This window comes from Arachis duranensis, chromosome 3 (genome assembly GCF_000817695.3).
Source record: "Arachis duranensis cultivar V14167 chromosome 3, aradu.V14167.gnm2.J7QH, whole genome shotgun sequence".
NCBI lineage: Eukaryota > Viridiplantae > Streptophyta > Magnoliopsida > Fabales > Fabaceae > Arachis > Arachis duranensis.
The window spans coordinates 117215480-117233506 of record NC_029774.3 but is presented as its reverse complement, the minus strand read 5'-3'; the positions used below and the strand labels follow the sequence as shown (position 1 = coordinate 117233506).

The 18027-nt window shown below is 37.0% G+C and overlaps 1 protein-coding gene across 3 annotated transcripts; it reads right to left on the bottom strand.

Moving 5' to 3' along the window:
* Positions 1–268: 268 nt before the first annotated feature.
* Positions 269–4479, bottom strand: LOC107480498 (YTH domain-containing protein ECT4). 3 transcript variants are annotated; one of them, XM_021138910.2, is made up of 10 exons: positions 4178–4479; positions 3662–3738; positions 3388–3547; positions 3163–3260; positions 2759–3077; positions 2478–2680; positions 1758–2357; positions 1469–1681; positions 1210–1353; positions 269–1092 (listed from the first exon to the last, which is right to left on the bottom strand). In XM_021138910.2, the coding sequence occupies exons 1-10, from the start codon at positions 4203–4205 to the stop codon at positions 856–858; spliced, it is 2079 nt and encodes a 692-aa protein (XP_020994569.1). In that variant the 5' UTR covers positions 4206–4479; the 3' UTR covers positions 269–855. The 3 variants fall into 3 exon arrangements, with proteins under 3 accessions (XP_020994569.1, XP_020994570.1, XP_015956136.1); XM_021138911.2 differs by having other exon boundaries at positions 2768–3077; XM_016100650.3 differs by having other exon boundaries at positions 2768–3077; positions 3187–3260; positions 4178–4478.
* Positions 4480–18027: the final 13548 nt, after the last annotated feature.

Sequence of the window (18027 nt, the reverse complement as noted above, 5' to 3'; positions counted from 1 at the left end):
GGTATCCTGGTCAGTCCTTGCTTGATTTTCTTTCTTAGGTGCTTTCAAGTATGCACCCTCTAAATAATATAGCAAGGAAGATCTTTTTCCATAAAAGTAAATAGATGAAATAGCAAACGGTGTAAAAGGAAAGGTCGGAGTCCTACTTGAATTAGTAAATACTACATAGTGCAAACATATCATTTCCTCAGTATCAAATAATCAAATGCATGTATTTCGGATTTTTGGCCCAAAGAAAAACTAGAAAACTTAAAACACTATAGGTAAGTGCATCAAATGGTAAACTTTCATAACCATAAAAAGATTGTCCACAAGCATTCTTCCCCCAGGAAGAGCAAGTCAATCATTCAAAAGGAGAGACTTTCATCAGACTAAATTAGAATTGAAAACAAAATAAGAAAAAGAAAAAACAACTATATTTCAATATTTCCCACCTTGCTCCTAACTCTCTTGTAAGTAACAGAAGCAATCTGCTGCTCTGCAACAAAGTAGATCTAGATTTACAAGATAGGAAACAACCAACCAACCAAAGAAAAAGAGATAGAGAGAAGGGGAAAAGAAATTTAAAAAGAAAAAGGAAAACAAAACCCAAAAGATATAAACCACCTTAAGCAGAAACCTAAAACCCAAAAACCCTAGGAGTAAGGAAACCTGTTAGGAGCTAACCACTGTAGAGGCAAAACCCAGCGAAAAGGGGTTGCTGCTAGCATTCTATGAACTAACTCTGCCAGACCAATCACAATTTGGCATGACAGACCCATTAAAGGCGGAACAAGGTAGCAATGTCGTATTGCTAAACATCAACATAGGCCATTGAATTCAGGGTTGGACCGCCACCGTCAAATACAGTAGAGCTTAGCAACCATTAGCAACCCCATTGGCTACAATCTTGTTCTCAGCTACAACAGGCTTAGCACCCTTTGCTGCATCACCAGCTTTAACAACAGATCCATTCTCAGAAGGTTTGTGGCCATTGTTGTCCTTCTCCGCAACACTAGACTCCTTCAGTAATTCCGAGGGAACATCAGATTTTTGTGCTTTAACTTCTCCATTCACCTCAACCTTCTCCTCAGTAGGCTTCCCTTCCCACACCTGTAGTAGGTTCAAGGAAAAATAAGAATATGCAAAAAATAACAAGTTATATGCAGACATGTTCCAAAACCAACACATAGTAGAGTAGCAGACAAGAATGCTAGAAAGATGCCTTGCCTGCTTTGGGAATTGTTGTTTCGCTTTCTTCTCCAAAATCGTCTTCTGACGGGCCTCGTAGAAACCAAAATCATCCAGAATGCACGTCTTGCTTGCGTATTCCTTGAAAATTTTGATCAATTTCAGCCCGGGCTCCAACATTACCTGCATGAGGAATGATTAATCAAAAGGAGCAAGCAAGTAATATAAGCTCAAATCTAAGAGAGAAACATTATCAGAAGAAGCTCATCAGTAACAATATATAATGAACCACAATTACCTCTTGAGTATCCCTACTGTTGGTGACAGGTTTGTTCTCATTGTTATCCAAGGTTATGTGCCTTAACAAATTATTAGGAACATCCTTAACAATATGCCATTTCAGAGGGAAACAACCATTCCACTTGTCTTGCTGCCAATACTCTACACTCTTGTTAAAATCAACAGGACCAACCATCTCTGCAAGCCCAACGAATTGCCCACTGGTATTAACCTGCAAAAGAATTTAACATAAGATAGAAGTTGCAGAGCAAATAAAGAAATAATATTGACAAGACCAAGATGCTTACCGAGAAAAAAAGGAACACAGGGCAGCCTGGATGTTTCTGCTGGGCCTCTTGGTAAGCAGCATCAAGCTTCTTGTTGCCATTTTGTGTACTGGCCCAAACATTATACTTAATGCTCTTATGGATATCATCCTCACTGTAAGACTTGATGATGAAAAACTTGGCATCAGCATATTCCTCTGGAAAATCAGCTTTGTTGTATTGCTCACGGTCTGGAACACCACTTGTTTTATCTTTTTCCTCATCTGTGCTTAGATTTGTTGGCAGATTCTGCCCCTTGACTGCCAAAATTGTTGGAGTGAAACCCTTTTGGTTCTTGTTGCCCTTGGCCCTAGGGCCTCTGTTCAGTTCATTCAAACCATCCATGTTCTCGCTGCCATAACCAAAGTAACCACCACTTCGTCCTCTAGTTTTGTATTTACCATCAACAGCTAACCAGGACCGTCCATTGGTGCGAGAATCATACCCATGTGTTCCGTAGCCCATTCCCGATCTAACAGTGTTTCCATACTGACCATACAATTTGTTTGGATTTGGATACATCCTGTTAATAAAACCATGGGTGGCTCCAATGGCGGGCATTGGTCTTGGATGGTGCAAACCCTGAAAGGAGAATTCAAAACATGCGATAAGAATCAATAGAACAGTTAACCGGAATAACACCTCTGACTAATCAGGTAGACAAGCACCAATCCAAACACACTTGAAAGATATCATGCATACCATGAACTGTGAATTGGGGCGGAAAGTCTGGTTCCTCGAAGCATTATGATTATTTCCACCGGATACTGAGGAAGTCACTGTCGTGCTGCTAACAGGTCTTGCCTGCCCATCTGAAAATAGTGGGGCATCAAGCCAGGGAATAGGGGAACGAACTCCATCAAAGCCAAATCTTGGATCCTGATAACCTGAAGTAGGTCCACGACCTGCCACAATGCCAAATTCACATGAAGGACTTGAACTAAACACAATATTTAAGTGTTATCCTTAGAAAGGAGCAGCACCTTTGTTACCTTTAGTGCTTCCACCATTAGCAGCACTGTTAGAATTTCCATTCGCTGCTTCCACAGGAAGAGGTTTCTGATCGGCAGCTACAGAGGTGGGAACATCACCTTGAGCAGGGACGGTAGCAGTAGGTGTAAATGGTCCACTGGTTGGAGTCAATGGCTGAAAATAGGGAGGATACTGATAGTGTTGAGGTCCATACAATTGGCCATCATTTCCCATGGTTGGAACTGGGGAGCCTGCTGGTGAATAGGGACTGTATGGCGCATATCCATATCCATGATGATACAATAGAGAACCGTTGTCCCCATAAACACCCTAGCGGAAAACAAAAATAAAATTGATGTTAAAAACATAGTAATTTTATCAAGTATTTCCACATTAATATAGTCATCCCACTTACAGAAGAATGATAGGAGGAACTTACAGAAGTCATATCAACTCCTTCAGTATTCACATATCTGGAATAGTCATCCCACTCATTACCAGTCCCATCATAACCTACAAGAAAAACAGAGTCAATAAGAATTCTAATTATTCTGTTCTATTATCCATTTTACAGATTTCAATCAAAATTTCACAACACATCCAAAAGTCAACATTATGAAATAACTATAGACAAACCTACCGCCATAGTAGTAGGCAGTGGACGGGTAACCATTCGGAAGGTAACACAAGGTGGGATCCATGAAATCTTGTAACACGGGAGTTACAGACCGATCATATGAAGGGATCTGGCCGTTTGCAGCATTCCCCGAATCAACTGGTCCATATTGATTGCCAGTGGCCTATAGAAAAATGGTTAGAAAGTCAACTCAATTTACCGAGACAACACAAAACCTGCCACGCACATGTTTCAATAATCTTATGACATAGCTGTAAAAAAAAATCAAGTTTTTTACCTTCTTGGTAGGCTCTGGGATTTCCAAGGCCTTTGGCTGGGTATCTAACGATAACTTCTGCAGCAAATCAGTTGCTTCTGTGTAACAAGAAAGTGAAGGAACACAAGACACTCGCAAAATCAAAGTTTCAAGCGCGAATACCTAAGAGCCACAAGTTACAAGCACAATAGAAATCAAGAAAACCCCCAATACCGACAACCCTAAACAACCCAATTCAACCAGGATGTCAATTAGTAAGCCGTAGAAAGTCAATACTAAATAGCTAGCAGAAATTCCGCCCATGTATAATCAATAATATATACAAACCCACAAAAGTGCCAGAAAATCTTTACGAACACAGAACATATCTCAAAATCGACCACCAAGATTCAAAACCACAAGAACCCTAACACACCGCAGCAAAACAAAAACTCTCCGATCCCAATCCAGAGCATACGAAAATACAGATCAAGAACAGAAACAAGAAAGAACAAGAATTTCACAGCTGAGTCGAACCAAAAGCAGATAAAAGGATACGATCCGCGGGATTAGCAACGGTGGCCATGCTTCCAAAATAAAAAACCACTGAGATCTTCCCTCGGTTCTTCGGATGCAGAACAACAAAGATAGAAGAAGTAAGGCGCTCCCAAAATCCGAATCTGAACCCGAACGGCGCGAATCGAAATCGAGGGTTTTAGCCCCAAAATCGAAGAAAACCCTAAAGGGGAGAGAGAGAGAAAGAAAGAAAGAGAAAAAAAGAAAGAAATAGAGAGAGGGAGAACAACGGGTCTCGCAGCCGCCAAGGGTTTGGGTTTTTGGGAAGAGAGGGTTTTGTTCATCCAAAAGCGGTGATTCAAATAGCACCACAACGCTCTCTATTGGCACTCTGAGCTTCGTCACCCGCAGGTCACAGTTGTGATCTCATCGGGGCTTTATAATTGGTGAATATGAACACGTGGTGGAAGGTCATTGGGCCTCTGTCTTGTTAAAAGTGGGGCGGGCTGGGGTTCTTATTGGTCTGTGGCGGGTGTTGGTGTAAGTCGGTGGGTGAGGTTAAGAAGTGTTGGTGATCTGAATCTTGGAGATGCACCCTTGGGCGAAAGATGGAAACCCTAATTGGAAAATGACACGGATGTCCTCGTCCAGCTGGACTTGTGGTAACCCCTTCCTTTGGTTTCTTCTTTTGGCACCTTATGTGAATCACTTCTAATATCATGTTTTCCTCTATTCCAAATTCACAAATATTCAACATATTTAGCCATTTAAATTTTTTTAATAAATTACTTATTTTATTTTATTCTTGGATATATGTGTAAAAGGCTAAAAGCATTGAATACTAAATTGGATTAATTTGTTATTTCGTTAGCCTTTTTCTCCTTTCTATCTTAATTCTTAAGTTTCTTAACAATTTGAAGAACTGTTTGAGCAAATATTTGAATAAGAATCATTGAACACTATTCATTTTAAATTATTTGATCTCTAAAAACGTCAACACCAACAATAATAGCCGTTTCGTAATATTTTATTAAATTTAAAAAACATATGTCAAATAAAATGTCCAACATACTATAAAAAGAAAATGATATAATTTTTTATTACTAATTAATAAATTGGAGAGACTATTAAAGTATTAGTTTAATAGTTTTGATAGTCAATTTGAATTAGTCCAATGATTAATTTATTATTTAGTATTAAGATTCAAATTATATTTTTTATATTATATCTTTTATATGTCAACAACAAATTTTTAAGAATTTATTTGGGTGAATTTTTAAGAAAATATTTTTTTAAGTTATCTTTTTTTAAATATCTTAAAAAAAAGTAAGAACTTATTTGAGTGAGTTTCTAAAAAAAATATCTTTTTTCAAAAGATCTTATAAAAAAATAAAAATAATTTTATATTTGGATATCTCATATAAAATAATCTTTTTATTTATCAATTGTATTTAGGTATAGCCATATTAAACTACTTTTTGTTTATTTATTACATAAAAAATATTTTTTTTAAAAAGATATCTTTTAAAAAAAAATATAAATTGTAACTTCTCAAAAAAGATATTTTTTATTTTTCTAGTACTTTTATTTTTACTACTAAAAATTTACCAAACACACTAAATAATAAAAAAAGAATCTTTTTTTCATTGAAAAAAAAAATTATCCACTTAATGATATCCAAATAAGCACTAAATAGAGTTTTGAGTATATTATTAATTTGTCAATTTAAGAAATATTATGTGAAACCAAACTCAATAAAAAAACTTAATAATATAAATTATATTTTATTATTTATATTTTGAAAAAAATAATTCATTCTCCTAATTTTTCTATAAAGAAAATTTTTAAATTTTTTTTTATATTTTTTAAAAATAATATATATTTAAAATTATTATTCTTTGAAATATTAAAAAAGTAATTAAAAAAATTAAAATTCTCAATCATTTATCCAATCTTCGTGGTTTATTATACCTTATTATATCTAACATAAAATTTTCGCGGTTTCGATATATTTTTAATTTGGATTTTAATTAGATTTACAGTTGCCATTGAATTTTATTCAATGTAAACACTAAACACTATGTGTATAGAAATAGAAAAATTAAATAAAAATAATTTTATTAATCACCTACATCAGGGAGTGTTTTTCGTTATCACTCCACTCAAAGATATTGATTGAATCTTTTGCCAATTGCCACTGACCAACTCTCAGGTCAATTTTCTTCATTGACCTTTCTTATCTTCAAACTTCTGTTATATATATATATATATATAGATATATTTTGTTAGACAACTTCAGTTCAACTAAATTAAAGAAGAGGGAATAAAAAATCGTGAGTTTTATGATCAGTGTCGGATTAGGGGTCAAGCCCATCATCCAATAACAATGGATCATATGTGTATGTTTCGTTTAACCCTTTTAGTCCATTAACATAAGGCGGATTTCGATACTGTTTAGGAACATCATCTATTTCTCTAGATTTTTTATTTAAATAAATATATTAATTATTAAAATAAATAATTTTAAAAATTATTACCAAAATTCGTCTCCAAATCTTATATTATTTATAGTGTAAATGAAGTAATTTTGCACGTATTTATATTTCATTTACACTGTAAATAAAATAAGACACATATCTCGTTTACAGAATAAATGAAATACATTCAAAATTATCTGTTTACATTAGATAAGACTTGGGGACGACTATAAATATATATGTCGTTGACAGCAAGATTTTGGGTCCCAGTTTGAACCTTTCGACCCCTTTCTATCTATATTATCGAGTAATACAATGATGACTCGCGCAAAAGGTAGTAATCGGAACATCAACCAGCTGAATAAGACTTGGCATTACGCGGGGGTAGAGGACTTTGAGGTTAGTTTTATTATCTTAACTTTTATGTAATCCCGTATAAATATATATGTATATATGTAGCCATGGTTAGAGTACTTGCCAATAACTAGAATACAAATTGTATCACTAGGAATAGGTCACTGATTGAAATTTGGAACTCTAGTTTATTTTTTCTGTATTAGGTTGTTACTATATAATTTTTAACTTAGTTAGTAACTAGCCAAGCTTAATAATTAGATTATTAAGTTAAGTTAGACTTTGTTGGTTACATTGTTAATGGCTTTATTGAATGTTTTAAATTCACGTAACGAAATGAGGAAATATGTATTAGTTAAGAAAGTAAACAGTCACTGACAATGTCGTGTCTGTATAACTCCAGCTAGTACATATGTGTAAGATTCTGTTAGGATTATGTGTAGAATAGTGAAGACAATTTGTTATGTTGATGGACCTATCCAATTATTTATTTTTTAAAAATTGTAAAAATTGTCAGAGGCCTCGTCTTCTCCTTCCTCAGCGAGTGAATCATATTCTTCCTCCACCCGACGCTATCGTCCCGTATCTGCAAGACGTGGCGTACCACCTCGAGCTACGCTCACACGGAGACCCAATTGGGGGTGTTTTCGTGATTTCTACAGGTGGTACTGCATGGAGACGTAGGAGTTGGTGGAACGGCTACTCGGTGTCAGGCCTCTGGTGGTTCCACAGCAGGCAGCGTAGAAAAAGGATTCGTTCTCGCTGAAACTTGTATGGCTGCGGGATCGTGTCCGCTAGATGGCGCCGACGGACTACCCAAAGACCCTCCGACAGTATGCTAGGTGTTAAATCATGTTACTGATCAGATGCTATCTGATGACGGACAAATCGAACAACTTGGTCCATCTGCGTTGGTTGCCGCTGCTTCAGGACTTTGGGTAGTGCCGGGCATTGTCTTAGAGCTCGGCTGTGTTGGCTTGGACGTACCAGTCACTGTACTCGGCAACACACCAAGGTGTCACGGACATCGCTGGCTGTACTCCGCTCTTGATGTCCATGATATACCAAGAATTTTTTTAGTGGTGTCCACCAGAGTGAGGAATTTTCATGTATCCTATTGCTGTGAGGTAACAACTGTTTATATTTTTACTATGTTATCAATTTATAACTTTTTTTTTCTATTTTTCTGCATAATGAACTGTTGTTATTCTATTGATTGGTGTCAAGTTGATAGGATTGTAGCAGCAGAACAGAGATCAGCATGAGAGGAGGGTTCTGCATTGGAGAGTGGTGATAGATCGGTTATGATTTAATGAGGTTAGCACCACGGTTGACACCACCTCTTTTTTAATTTAGTCCTCTACTTAGATTTCGTTTTTTATGCAAACTATAAGTTAGTACGCACTCACTGAATTATTAGGTTTCGAACATTATTTACCTTTTGTGATATCAAAAGTTTATACATTTATAACTGTTTGTTCAGTTTGTTTGGACGTCGTACGACGACCCTGCTCTGCAGGCTCTGTGCCCCTCTTAGTTTGTCGAGGAGGAAGAGTGGGAGACATGCATGTCAGTTGTATCCCTCGTCTGCTTCAACATCATCCAGTTTCACCAGGTTGATCGAGTGAAGTGTCAGTTCAATGGCGAGCATCCGGTGCCTGGTGCTCCCGTGAACCTTGACATGTTCCGACTTTTGTCTTATTTATCCCTGTTTTTTCTGATTGTCGACTTAATTTATTACAATCATAACTTTTCTATAGGTCGAGTGTACAGAACCACCACCATCAACATCTCCAACATCGGCGGACAGCTCCATCACTTGTTGCCATGATTTTTCCGTGGATGTCAAACATGAGTCACACGTGCTCGTCCCCCAACGGTGCTAGCAACCTATATCCCACCCTTCCGACCTCCCTTATCCCTGTGCCACCAAAGTTGTTCAATAGCAAACTCTTCAACTTGGACAATGAACTTACACACCAAGTGTGCAAGAGTATCGGATTCTCACACTCAAATATCACCCCATTGTCGCCATTTCTCATACGACAATTGGGGTAAACACACACAACTATGTATAAGCTATTATTGGTCATTTTGGCCTTCTTTTTGTGAGAAAAACGGGAGGGAAAAAGATGTGAAATATATGTGGAGAATGTTAAGAGTTGCACATCCTTTTATAGATTTTTAAAATTTGTCTTATTGTATTTTGTTTACACTGTAAATGCAATTATTGACATGTATCTCGTTTACAGTGTAAATGAAATAACTTTGTACATATCCCGTTTACAGTGTAAATGAGATAAGGTACGTGACACGTATATATCTCGTTTAAAGTATAAACAAAATACGTGCAAAATTATCTCGTTTATACTGTAAAAATGATGAAATTTTGGAATGAATTTTGATAATAATTTTTAAAATTATTTATTTTAGTAATTAATATATTTATTTAATTTATTTAAATAAAAAATCCCTATTTCTCTTGTCGCAATTTTCTTCTTTTATTTTATTTTATTTTATTTTTTTGGGGACAAGATGCCAATTATCTTCTAAAACAGTATATAATACTGCCTCCTTTGGAGTTGCATCAAGACAAAAGGGACTATCACTAAACTAGTAAACTTTCACGGTGCCTACAACAATGTTACGTGACGTTTTAAGAAATCCTAAGGTGTACTAGTTTGTTCCATTGGAAATTACGAACGAAAATGTTATTCATGACGTTATATGATTAAGTTATTTTAATAATTAAGTTAGCCTAATAACTTATTGATATAATAAAAATCAATTAAAAAATGAGACGCACAAAAGGAAAAAAAAAATTGCTTAAATTTAGTTTACAAAAATAACTTGTTTATTCATCATTTTTCAAAATATCATGTGTTAGTGTGTATATATTTCGTGTGATAGCATTAGATGTTATTAAATGCGATAAATAGAGCATTTTATATTTAAACTAGTAAAATGATCAAACCTTTAACGGTAATAAATTAATAATAAAATTTATTTATAGCGGTATAATAAAAAAATTATGAAACGCCAAATATATATTTTTATTTAATTAATAGCTGATTTTTTAAACATAGTTAACATGATTTGTTTATGTTATGTAATATAATCATAACAAATTTGGATTTATTCCATACTATGGTGCCAAATTTCTAGATCTCTCTCGTCTGCTTATGTATATGACATAAATGAATATCCAGTGATATAACTGATATTACACTATAGATAAGAATATTATATATTATATTAGTGAAAATAAGAAAGACACGTACACATTAGGAAATGTTGTACTGTACACAAAATAGTCCACATCTTCATATCTCATCTTCACTGCTATAAGGCCCTTGTAAGAATCCAATTATCCTTGAAATGGTAACTTGGATCTTTTTTATCCATCGTATGCATCGGCAGAAAAATTGTTGCTTCTCAATTAGGAAATGTTGCACTAAATATAATCAACTATAAACTAGTATAATGATGTGTACGAGTTAATTAACAAATTTTGGTTGGCCATTTCTGATACCAAATTTTTCATATATATTTTGTTCAAACTTCGAATGTTTTGTTCACTTACATTCACCATTATCTCTTTTTGTTGTTTTATTTAAAGCTTTCAAATCCTAATTTGAGCAAGAAACACTGCTTGCCTTAATAAAGCTTTTGGTGTCATTCGAAAGTGTATACATATAAGCCATTATCTTTTTTTAGAGACTTATGCTACGGGACTACCTAACTAACTAATAAATTTATTGTCTTCAAAGAAAATTTACCATTAAACTTATTCAATTTGGTTAAATAGCTTAATTAATATTTTTTTTAAAAAAAAATAATTTAAACAATAAATGACTATATTAAAAGTAGTTTATAAATAAGTTATTTTGTGTTTAGATTTTTAGTTCTAAAAGTACTTATTTTATAGAAATGTGATAAAAAGTAGTAGTATTATGAGAGAAGTCATTTTTTAACTTCTCTATAAGCTCCTAAATAGCTTCTTAGAAAGTTGCAATTTGATTTTAAAAATTGTACCAGACATTAATACTACTACTTTTTATAAGTCAAAAGTTCAAAAAAAATATTTTTGAAACTTCCCAAATGGGCCCTGACTAATGTATAAGCGGCTTTTGCTGCGACAATTATTTTTAAAAGATTATGGGATGTTTAAAATATCTTTAGTTGCTCAAACAAAGTTTAGAATAATAGCATAAGAATAAGGATATTGAGATACTGTAAAATATAATATTAAGTACAAGTTCTTAGTTAGGAGAGAGTTTCTTAGTATGAGGTACCTTCTCCGTAGAAAGATTGGGTTTTAAGTTGTAGTTTGTTCCATTTGGATTCTGAACTTTATATTTTCGTGAGATGGAGCAGTAGAAACGTAGCTTTTGAGTTTGACTCCACCCTCTATTATTAGGATCAGCTATCCAGTAGACGACCAATTTTTCTTTTCTTCTCCTAGCAATATGCTTAAATAGTGGGCTCATGAGAGGATACAAGTACCAAGCTAGGAGAAGATACCAGAACCAAGTTTTCACTTAGCTTTGATACCAACTTTTATTAGGATCTTATAAATAATGTAAATATGTAGTTCTATTAGATATAAATTAAAAAGGAGTAATATCAACAACAAAATAACATCTAATAAACTAATACTGAATAATAATACTCACAATATGATCGAATAATATGAACTTGTATTGTAATTCAGAAACTTGAACGAAATACAAGGATGTTTATTCAAGATACAAAGATTGCAACGAAAGTTTAAATGTGTTTCAGAGTATGAGAGATAGATTGTACAATACTTCATTGGTACGGGTGGAAAGAAGGATCAAGGACTCGCCGGTCTTGGTGGTGACGGGATCGGACTTCTAGAGCGGCAGAGGGTGATACCTGCAAAGACATTCCAACGACTAAGTTAAAATGGATCTAAAGAGTACAGGTGAGGATTAGGATTATGTAACGTACCTGAGAGAGCTCTTGATTTTCTTTATATAATTTATGTCGTTATCTTATTTTATCTTATTGGCTAAGATAAAAAATTATTTGAATTTGAATATTAGTTAAGAATTTTGGATCTCCAAACTCGTTTTTTGGGCCGTGTGGCGAGAACCTAGACTCGGGAAGCCAGGTTACTACTTGGCCGTTTAGGAGATCCAGAAACTAGGGCCAAAATCAGGGGCGGAGCTAGGCTAACTATTTAGGGGGCGGTGTTTAATAATTTACTAAAAATATTTTATATTACTATTTCTATTGATAAAAATTTTTTTCTATTTTCAAAATCATCTATAATTGAATTTGTGTCGAAAATAGCTGCTAGTTCTTTTTCTATATAGATGACCAAATTGTCTGCAAGAAATTCATCAGCCATCTTACTTCGGAGTCTTGTCTTAATAATTTTCATTGCTGAAAAAGCTCTTTCTGTTGTTGCTGTAGACACTGGTAGAGTCAAAACAAGACATATTAATCTATCAACCATGTGAGAAGTTCTTGATTTTTCCGTTTCTTGCAACTTGTTGCACAATTCAGAAAGTGTACCAATGCCGTTCAAATGATTTGGTATATCATGCTGATAATGTTGCAACTAAGATTTCAAAATATTTAGCTCATTAAAAAGAAACTCAAGGGGATAAAAATTCTCTGCTAACTTGCTAATTTCTTCAATATTAAATGATTTGAAATTGTCCTTAGGATCCAAAGCACAACTCAGAGTCAAAAACTCTATTGTTTGCTCATTAAATCTAGTATTCAACTCTTGTATTTGAGAGTCAATTGTTGCCAAGAATATATCTATTCGATAATGATGCTCAACTGTCACACTTGGTTGACGAGATCGACCTCTTCCAAAAACATATTGTGCACTCATATTAGGGACTTCAATTTCATGCTTTTCACAAAAATCTTTAACATTTGCAAGAAAATTTCACCATCCACCATCTCTTAATTTTTGAAGAAGTAACTTTGATGTAGAAACAATATGCATTGCATTAAGAATATCTTGAGATTGTTGTTGCAGTGCTTGGCAAAGAACATTAGTGATTCCCATAATCTCTTTCATCAAGTGCAAAGTGAAAACAAATTCAAATGACAATAATATTTTACTAACACCATAAGCCTCACCTCTTTGTGCATAAGTTGTCCCGTCTTCAATGATATTATTGAGAACAATGTTGGTAGCAGTAAATATTTTTACCAAACTGTAAATAGAATTAAAGTGAGAGCTCCATCGAGTATCCCCAGCTCTTTGTAAAGTGCTTATTTGATTCGCACATTTGCCTGTTTCTAATTCATTTTGAGCAACTAAGTTTACATTTTCAATTGTTTGAACTTCTTGTAATTGATCATGTCTTTTTGAAGAAGCACTAACAATAGTGACAATAGAGTTTAATTGAGTAAAAAATTCATGAATTTGAAGTACCTCTCTTGAAGCTGTCACCGATGCTAATTGTAACCTATGAGCAAAACAATGTACATAGTATGTGTTCATGCCCTAGGTCGAGCTGTACGACCCAGGCTGATTGACGACAAATCAACCGACCTGTTTAGATCAGGTTTACCCGACCTCTTCGTAAAAGAGGTCGACCAAAACACTACAGAGGCCCAAGAAGGCCCAAATAGAGGAATACGACCCAAATCTAAAGGCAGCCCAAAGCCTAGAAAGATGAAGGCGGTTCCCTTAAAGATAAGATGACTTCACTCAAAGATAAGATAAGATAATTATCTTATCCCAAGAGAAGATCATTTCACACCATTATAAATACACTGGAGCACCCAGATATAACTCATACTCTGATTCTACAAAAAACCTGCTTAATACCCTTGCTAACTTAAGCATCGGAGTCCCTTGCAGGTACCACCACCCTCCGGTGACAAAGGATCGGCACCACCACCAAGTCCAACAAGTCGGACACAACAGCTTCGACCAATACAGAAGATCTCATCTGAGATCGACCTACAGTTTCAGGTAACCCTCAGAATATTGGCGCCGTTACCGGGGAACCTGGAAGTCATCCCATCATCATGGCAGACAACCTTGACAACGACCACGACTCTGATCTAGAGGACAGGACGCCGCACAAGAATGCAGATGCCACACCAAAGGATACTCCTCAACAAAACAAGGATAAGAGTCCACCAAATGCAAAAATCCTAGAGGCACTTCATGCTCAACAAGAACGTCTCAAACAACTCGAAAAAGAGGCCAAGTATCAACGAGAAGCCGAGAAGGACCTCAGAAGGGAAAATAGGCGACGCAAAGAGCTGAAAGACAAACTATTACAGCTTGAAGCAGATCTAAAAAAGACTACTCGATCCAATCACGAGGATAATCCCCACAAGGATCAAGACCCATTCACTAAAGAAATTATGAAAGTCAAAGTCCCAAAAGACTTCAAAGCCCCAGACATGACCCGTACGACGGCACATCAGATCCAAGGCATCATCTCAGTAATTTTAGAAGCAGAATGTATCTCACCAATGCCTCGGATGCAATCCGGTGCAAAGCCTTCCCAACTACCTTAACTAAAACGGCAATTAAGTGGTTCGACAGCCTACCCCCGAGGTCCATCTCAAGCTTTGACGACTTAGCAGAAAAGTTCCTTGCTAGATTCTCTATCCAGAAGGACAAAGCCAAGCACGCCCCAAGCTTATTAGGGATCAAGCAAGGAGATCGAGAAAGTCTTCATAGCTACATGAAAAGATTCAATAAAGCATGTATGGACATACAAAGTTTGCCAATCGAAGCAGCCATCATGGGTCTCATCAATGGCATGCGAGAGGGACCTTTCAGTCATTCCATATCAAAGAAATATCCTACATCCCTGAATGAAGTACAAGAACGAGCAGAAAAGTACATCAACATGGAGGAAAACTCTCGACTAGGAGAGACCTCAAAATCCGGATCCTTTTACTCCTCCCGAGATAAGGATAAAGAGTCCAAGAAAAAAGAAGATCAGCATGGAGAGAAGATCAAGAAATACCATAACTACACCCCTCTCCAGGTGTCTCTCGTAGAAGTATACCGAGAAGTATGCCACACTGAAAAATCCCACTACCTTGCCCACTTAAAAGCAAAAAGGGAGGAGGAAATCAGACAGAATACTGTGAATACCATCGAATCTATGGACATCCCACCAACAAGTGCTTCGACTTGAAGAATGTCATAGAGAAATTGGTAAGAGAAGGGAGAGTAGATCGGTACCTAGCCAGCAAGACAGATGAGCCCAAAAAAAGAAGAAGAGATGAAGAGGGCGGTTGAACATAACGACCACCTCGTGCCCCAGAGAGACATGTTCACATGATACATGGAGGATTTGCGGGAGGAGGAATCTCCAAATCATCTCGCAAAAGATATCTCAAAGAAGTATATCACGTCGAGGGAGGAGAAGGAGCACCCGACCTCTCTACTATTACTTTCACTAAAGAGGACGCAGCTGGCGTCATCTCAGGACAGACGATCCCATGGTCATCACTATTATATTGGCCAACGCTAACCTCCACCGCACACTGGTGGACCAAGGAAGCTCAGCTGACATCTTATTCAAAACCGCCTTCGACAAACTCGGCATGGAAGAAAAAGAGCTCCGAGCATATCCAAACAGCTTATTCGGATTAGGAGACACTCCAATCCAACCACTTGGATACATCTCGCTACACACAACCTTTGGAAAGGGAAATCGGTCAAAGACACTCAACATAGACTACATTGTGGTTGATGTGAGCTCAGCCTACAATGCCTTACTAGGTCAGACAACGGTAAATCGGCTCGGGGCAGTAGTCTCAACTCCACATCTATGCATGAAGTTTCCAATTACAGAAGGGATCGCTACGATAAAAGGAGACCAGAAAACAGCGCGTCGCTGTTACAATGAAATTCTGAACCTTCGAGGCAAAGGAGAAGAAATCCACACCATCGAACTTGGGAGAATTCGAGGTTGGAAAGAACTCCATCCACAGCCTGAAGGCGAGACCGAAAAAGTCTAGATCGAAGATGTCCCAGATAAAACGACCAATATCGGCACAATCTTAAAGGGAGAAGTAAAAAAAGTCCCTCATACAGTTCTTAAAAGATAATAACGACCTCTTCGCATGGAAGGCCACAGACATGCCAGGAATAGACCCCAAGCTAATGTGCCACAAGCTGGTAGTATATCCAGGATCTCGGCCAGTACAGCAGAGGTATAGAAAGCTCGGACCAGAAAGATCCCAAGCTGTGGAAGAATAGGTACAAGCTCTACTAGAGGCAGGATTCATTAGGGAAGTCAAGTACCCACTATGGTTAGCCAATGTTGTCTTGGTCAAAAAGTCAAATGGGAAGTGGCGGATGTGCACTAATTACACCGACCTCAACAAAGCTCGCCCAAAAGATCCTTATCCACTCCCAAACATCGACACTCTAGTAGACGCCTCCTCCGGATACAAGTACCTCTCATTTATGGATGCCTATTTAGGATACAATCAAATCCTGATGTACCCACCTGATCAAGAAAAAATCTCATTCTTAACACCCAAAGCGAACTATTGCTATGTTGTCATGCCATTCGGACTCAAAAACGCAGGAGCTACCTACCAAAGGTTAATGAATAAAGTCTTCGCAGATCACATTGGAAAACTAATGGAGGTATACGTGGACGATATGTTAGTGAAGACACAACGCGAGGAATCATTACTGTCTGACATCGTCCAAGTATTCAATACCATAAGAAAGCATGGCATGCGACTTAACCCTGCGAAATGCACCTTCGCAGTAGAAGCTGGCAAATTCTTAGGATTCATTCTCACACAAAGAGGAATCGAAGCAAACCCGGACAAATGCCAGGCCATACTCAACATGAAAATCCCTACATATGTCAAAGAAGTGCAACAACTCAACGGGCGACTGGTAGCCTTGTCCAAATTTCTAGTTGGATCAGCCATAAGATCTCTCACCTTCTACGCTACACTAAGGAAGGAAAGAAGTTTGAATGGAGGTCAGAGTGCGAGCTAGCTTTCCAGGATTTCAAAAGATTCCTGGGACAACCACCCGTTCTTACTCGACCTCGGGAAGGAGAAGCACTCATATTATACCTAGCAGTAGGAAGCCGGGCAGTAGCCTCTGCACTATTTCGAGAGGATGAAAGTGGACAGCAACATATATATTTCATCAGCAAAGTGCTACAAGGGTCCGAACTGAACTATCAAAAGATAGAGAAGTTTGCCTATGCTCTCATATTAACCTCTTGACGACTTCGTCCATACTTCCAGGCTCACACCATCAAGGTTTGGACCAACTAGCCCATAAAAGGCATTATGCAGAAAATAGATTTAGCAGGGAGAATCCTACAATAGGCAGTCGAGTTGTCCGAATTCGACCTCCAATATGAAGCTCGGACAGCGATCAAATCACAGTATCTGACCAACTTCATTGCAGAGTACACTGACACCCCGAAAATCCCTACAAAGTGGAATCTTTACGTGGACGGCTCTTCCAATAAAGCCGGGAGCGGAATAGGCACGATAATAGAAAGTAATCAGGGAACCCAAATCAAACTCTCACTAAAGTTCGAGTTCCCTGCTTCCAATAATCTGGCTGAGTATGAGGCACTATTGGCTGGTTTGAAGCTGGCTAAAGAAGTCGAAGCCCAGAAACTTGTCATCTTTAGTGACTCACAGGTTGTCACCTCGCAAATAGCAGGACCTACCAAGCCAAAGATCCGGCTATGAAAAAGTACTTGGACAAAACCAGGGAACAACTCGGGTAATTCCAGGAATATGAGATCCAACATATACCTCGGGAACAGAATGCTCGAGTTGACGCACTCTCAAAATTAGCCAGCACCAAACCAGGGGGTAATAATAGGAGCCTCATCCAGGAAGTACTGCAGAACCCGTCCATCTCAGAAGAAGAAAAAATATTAGCCATATCAGGCCAAGATCAAGGATGGATGACTCCCACAATTAACTACCTCAAATTAGAGATACTCCCTACAGATAAATAGGAGGCAAAGAGGTTAAAACGGGAGGCACAATATTACACCATCATAAACAACATTCTATACAAGAGAGTAATTTCGACAC

What these genes read in the sequence shown, in the direction of transcription:
- LOC107480498 (XM_021138910.2), bottom strand. Translation starts at nt 4,205, where the DNA reads ATGGCCACCGTTGCTAATCCCGCGGATC. An exon ending in GTTCCTCCTATCATTCTTCT is followed by an intron (nt 3,078 to 3,162) that starts GTAAGTGGGATG and finishes GTTTTCCGCTAG; the next exon opens with GGTGTTTATGGGGACAACGG. An exon ending in AACAACAATTCCCAAAGCAG is followed by an intron (nt 1,093 to 1,209) that starts GCAAGGCATCTT and finishes AACCTACTACAG; the next exon opens with GTGTGGGAAGGGAAGCCTAC.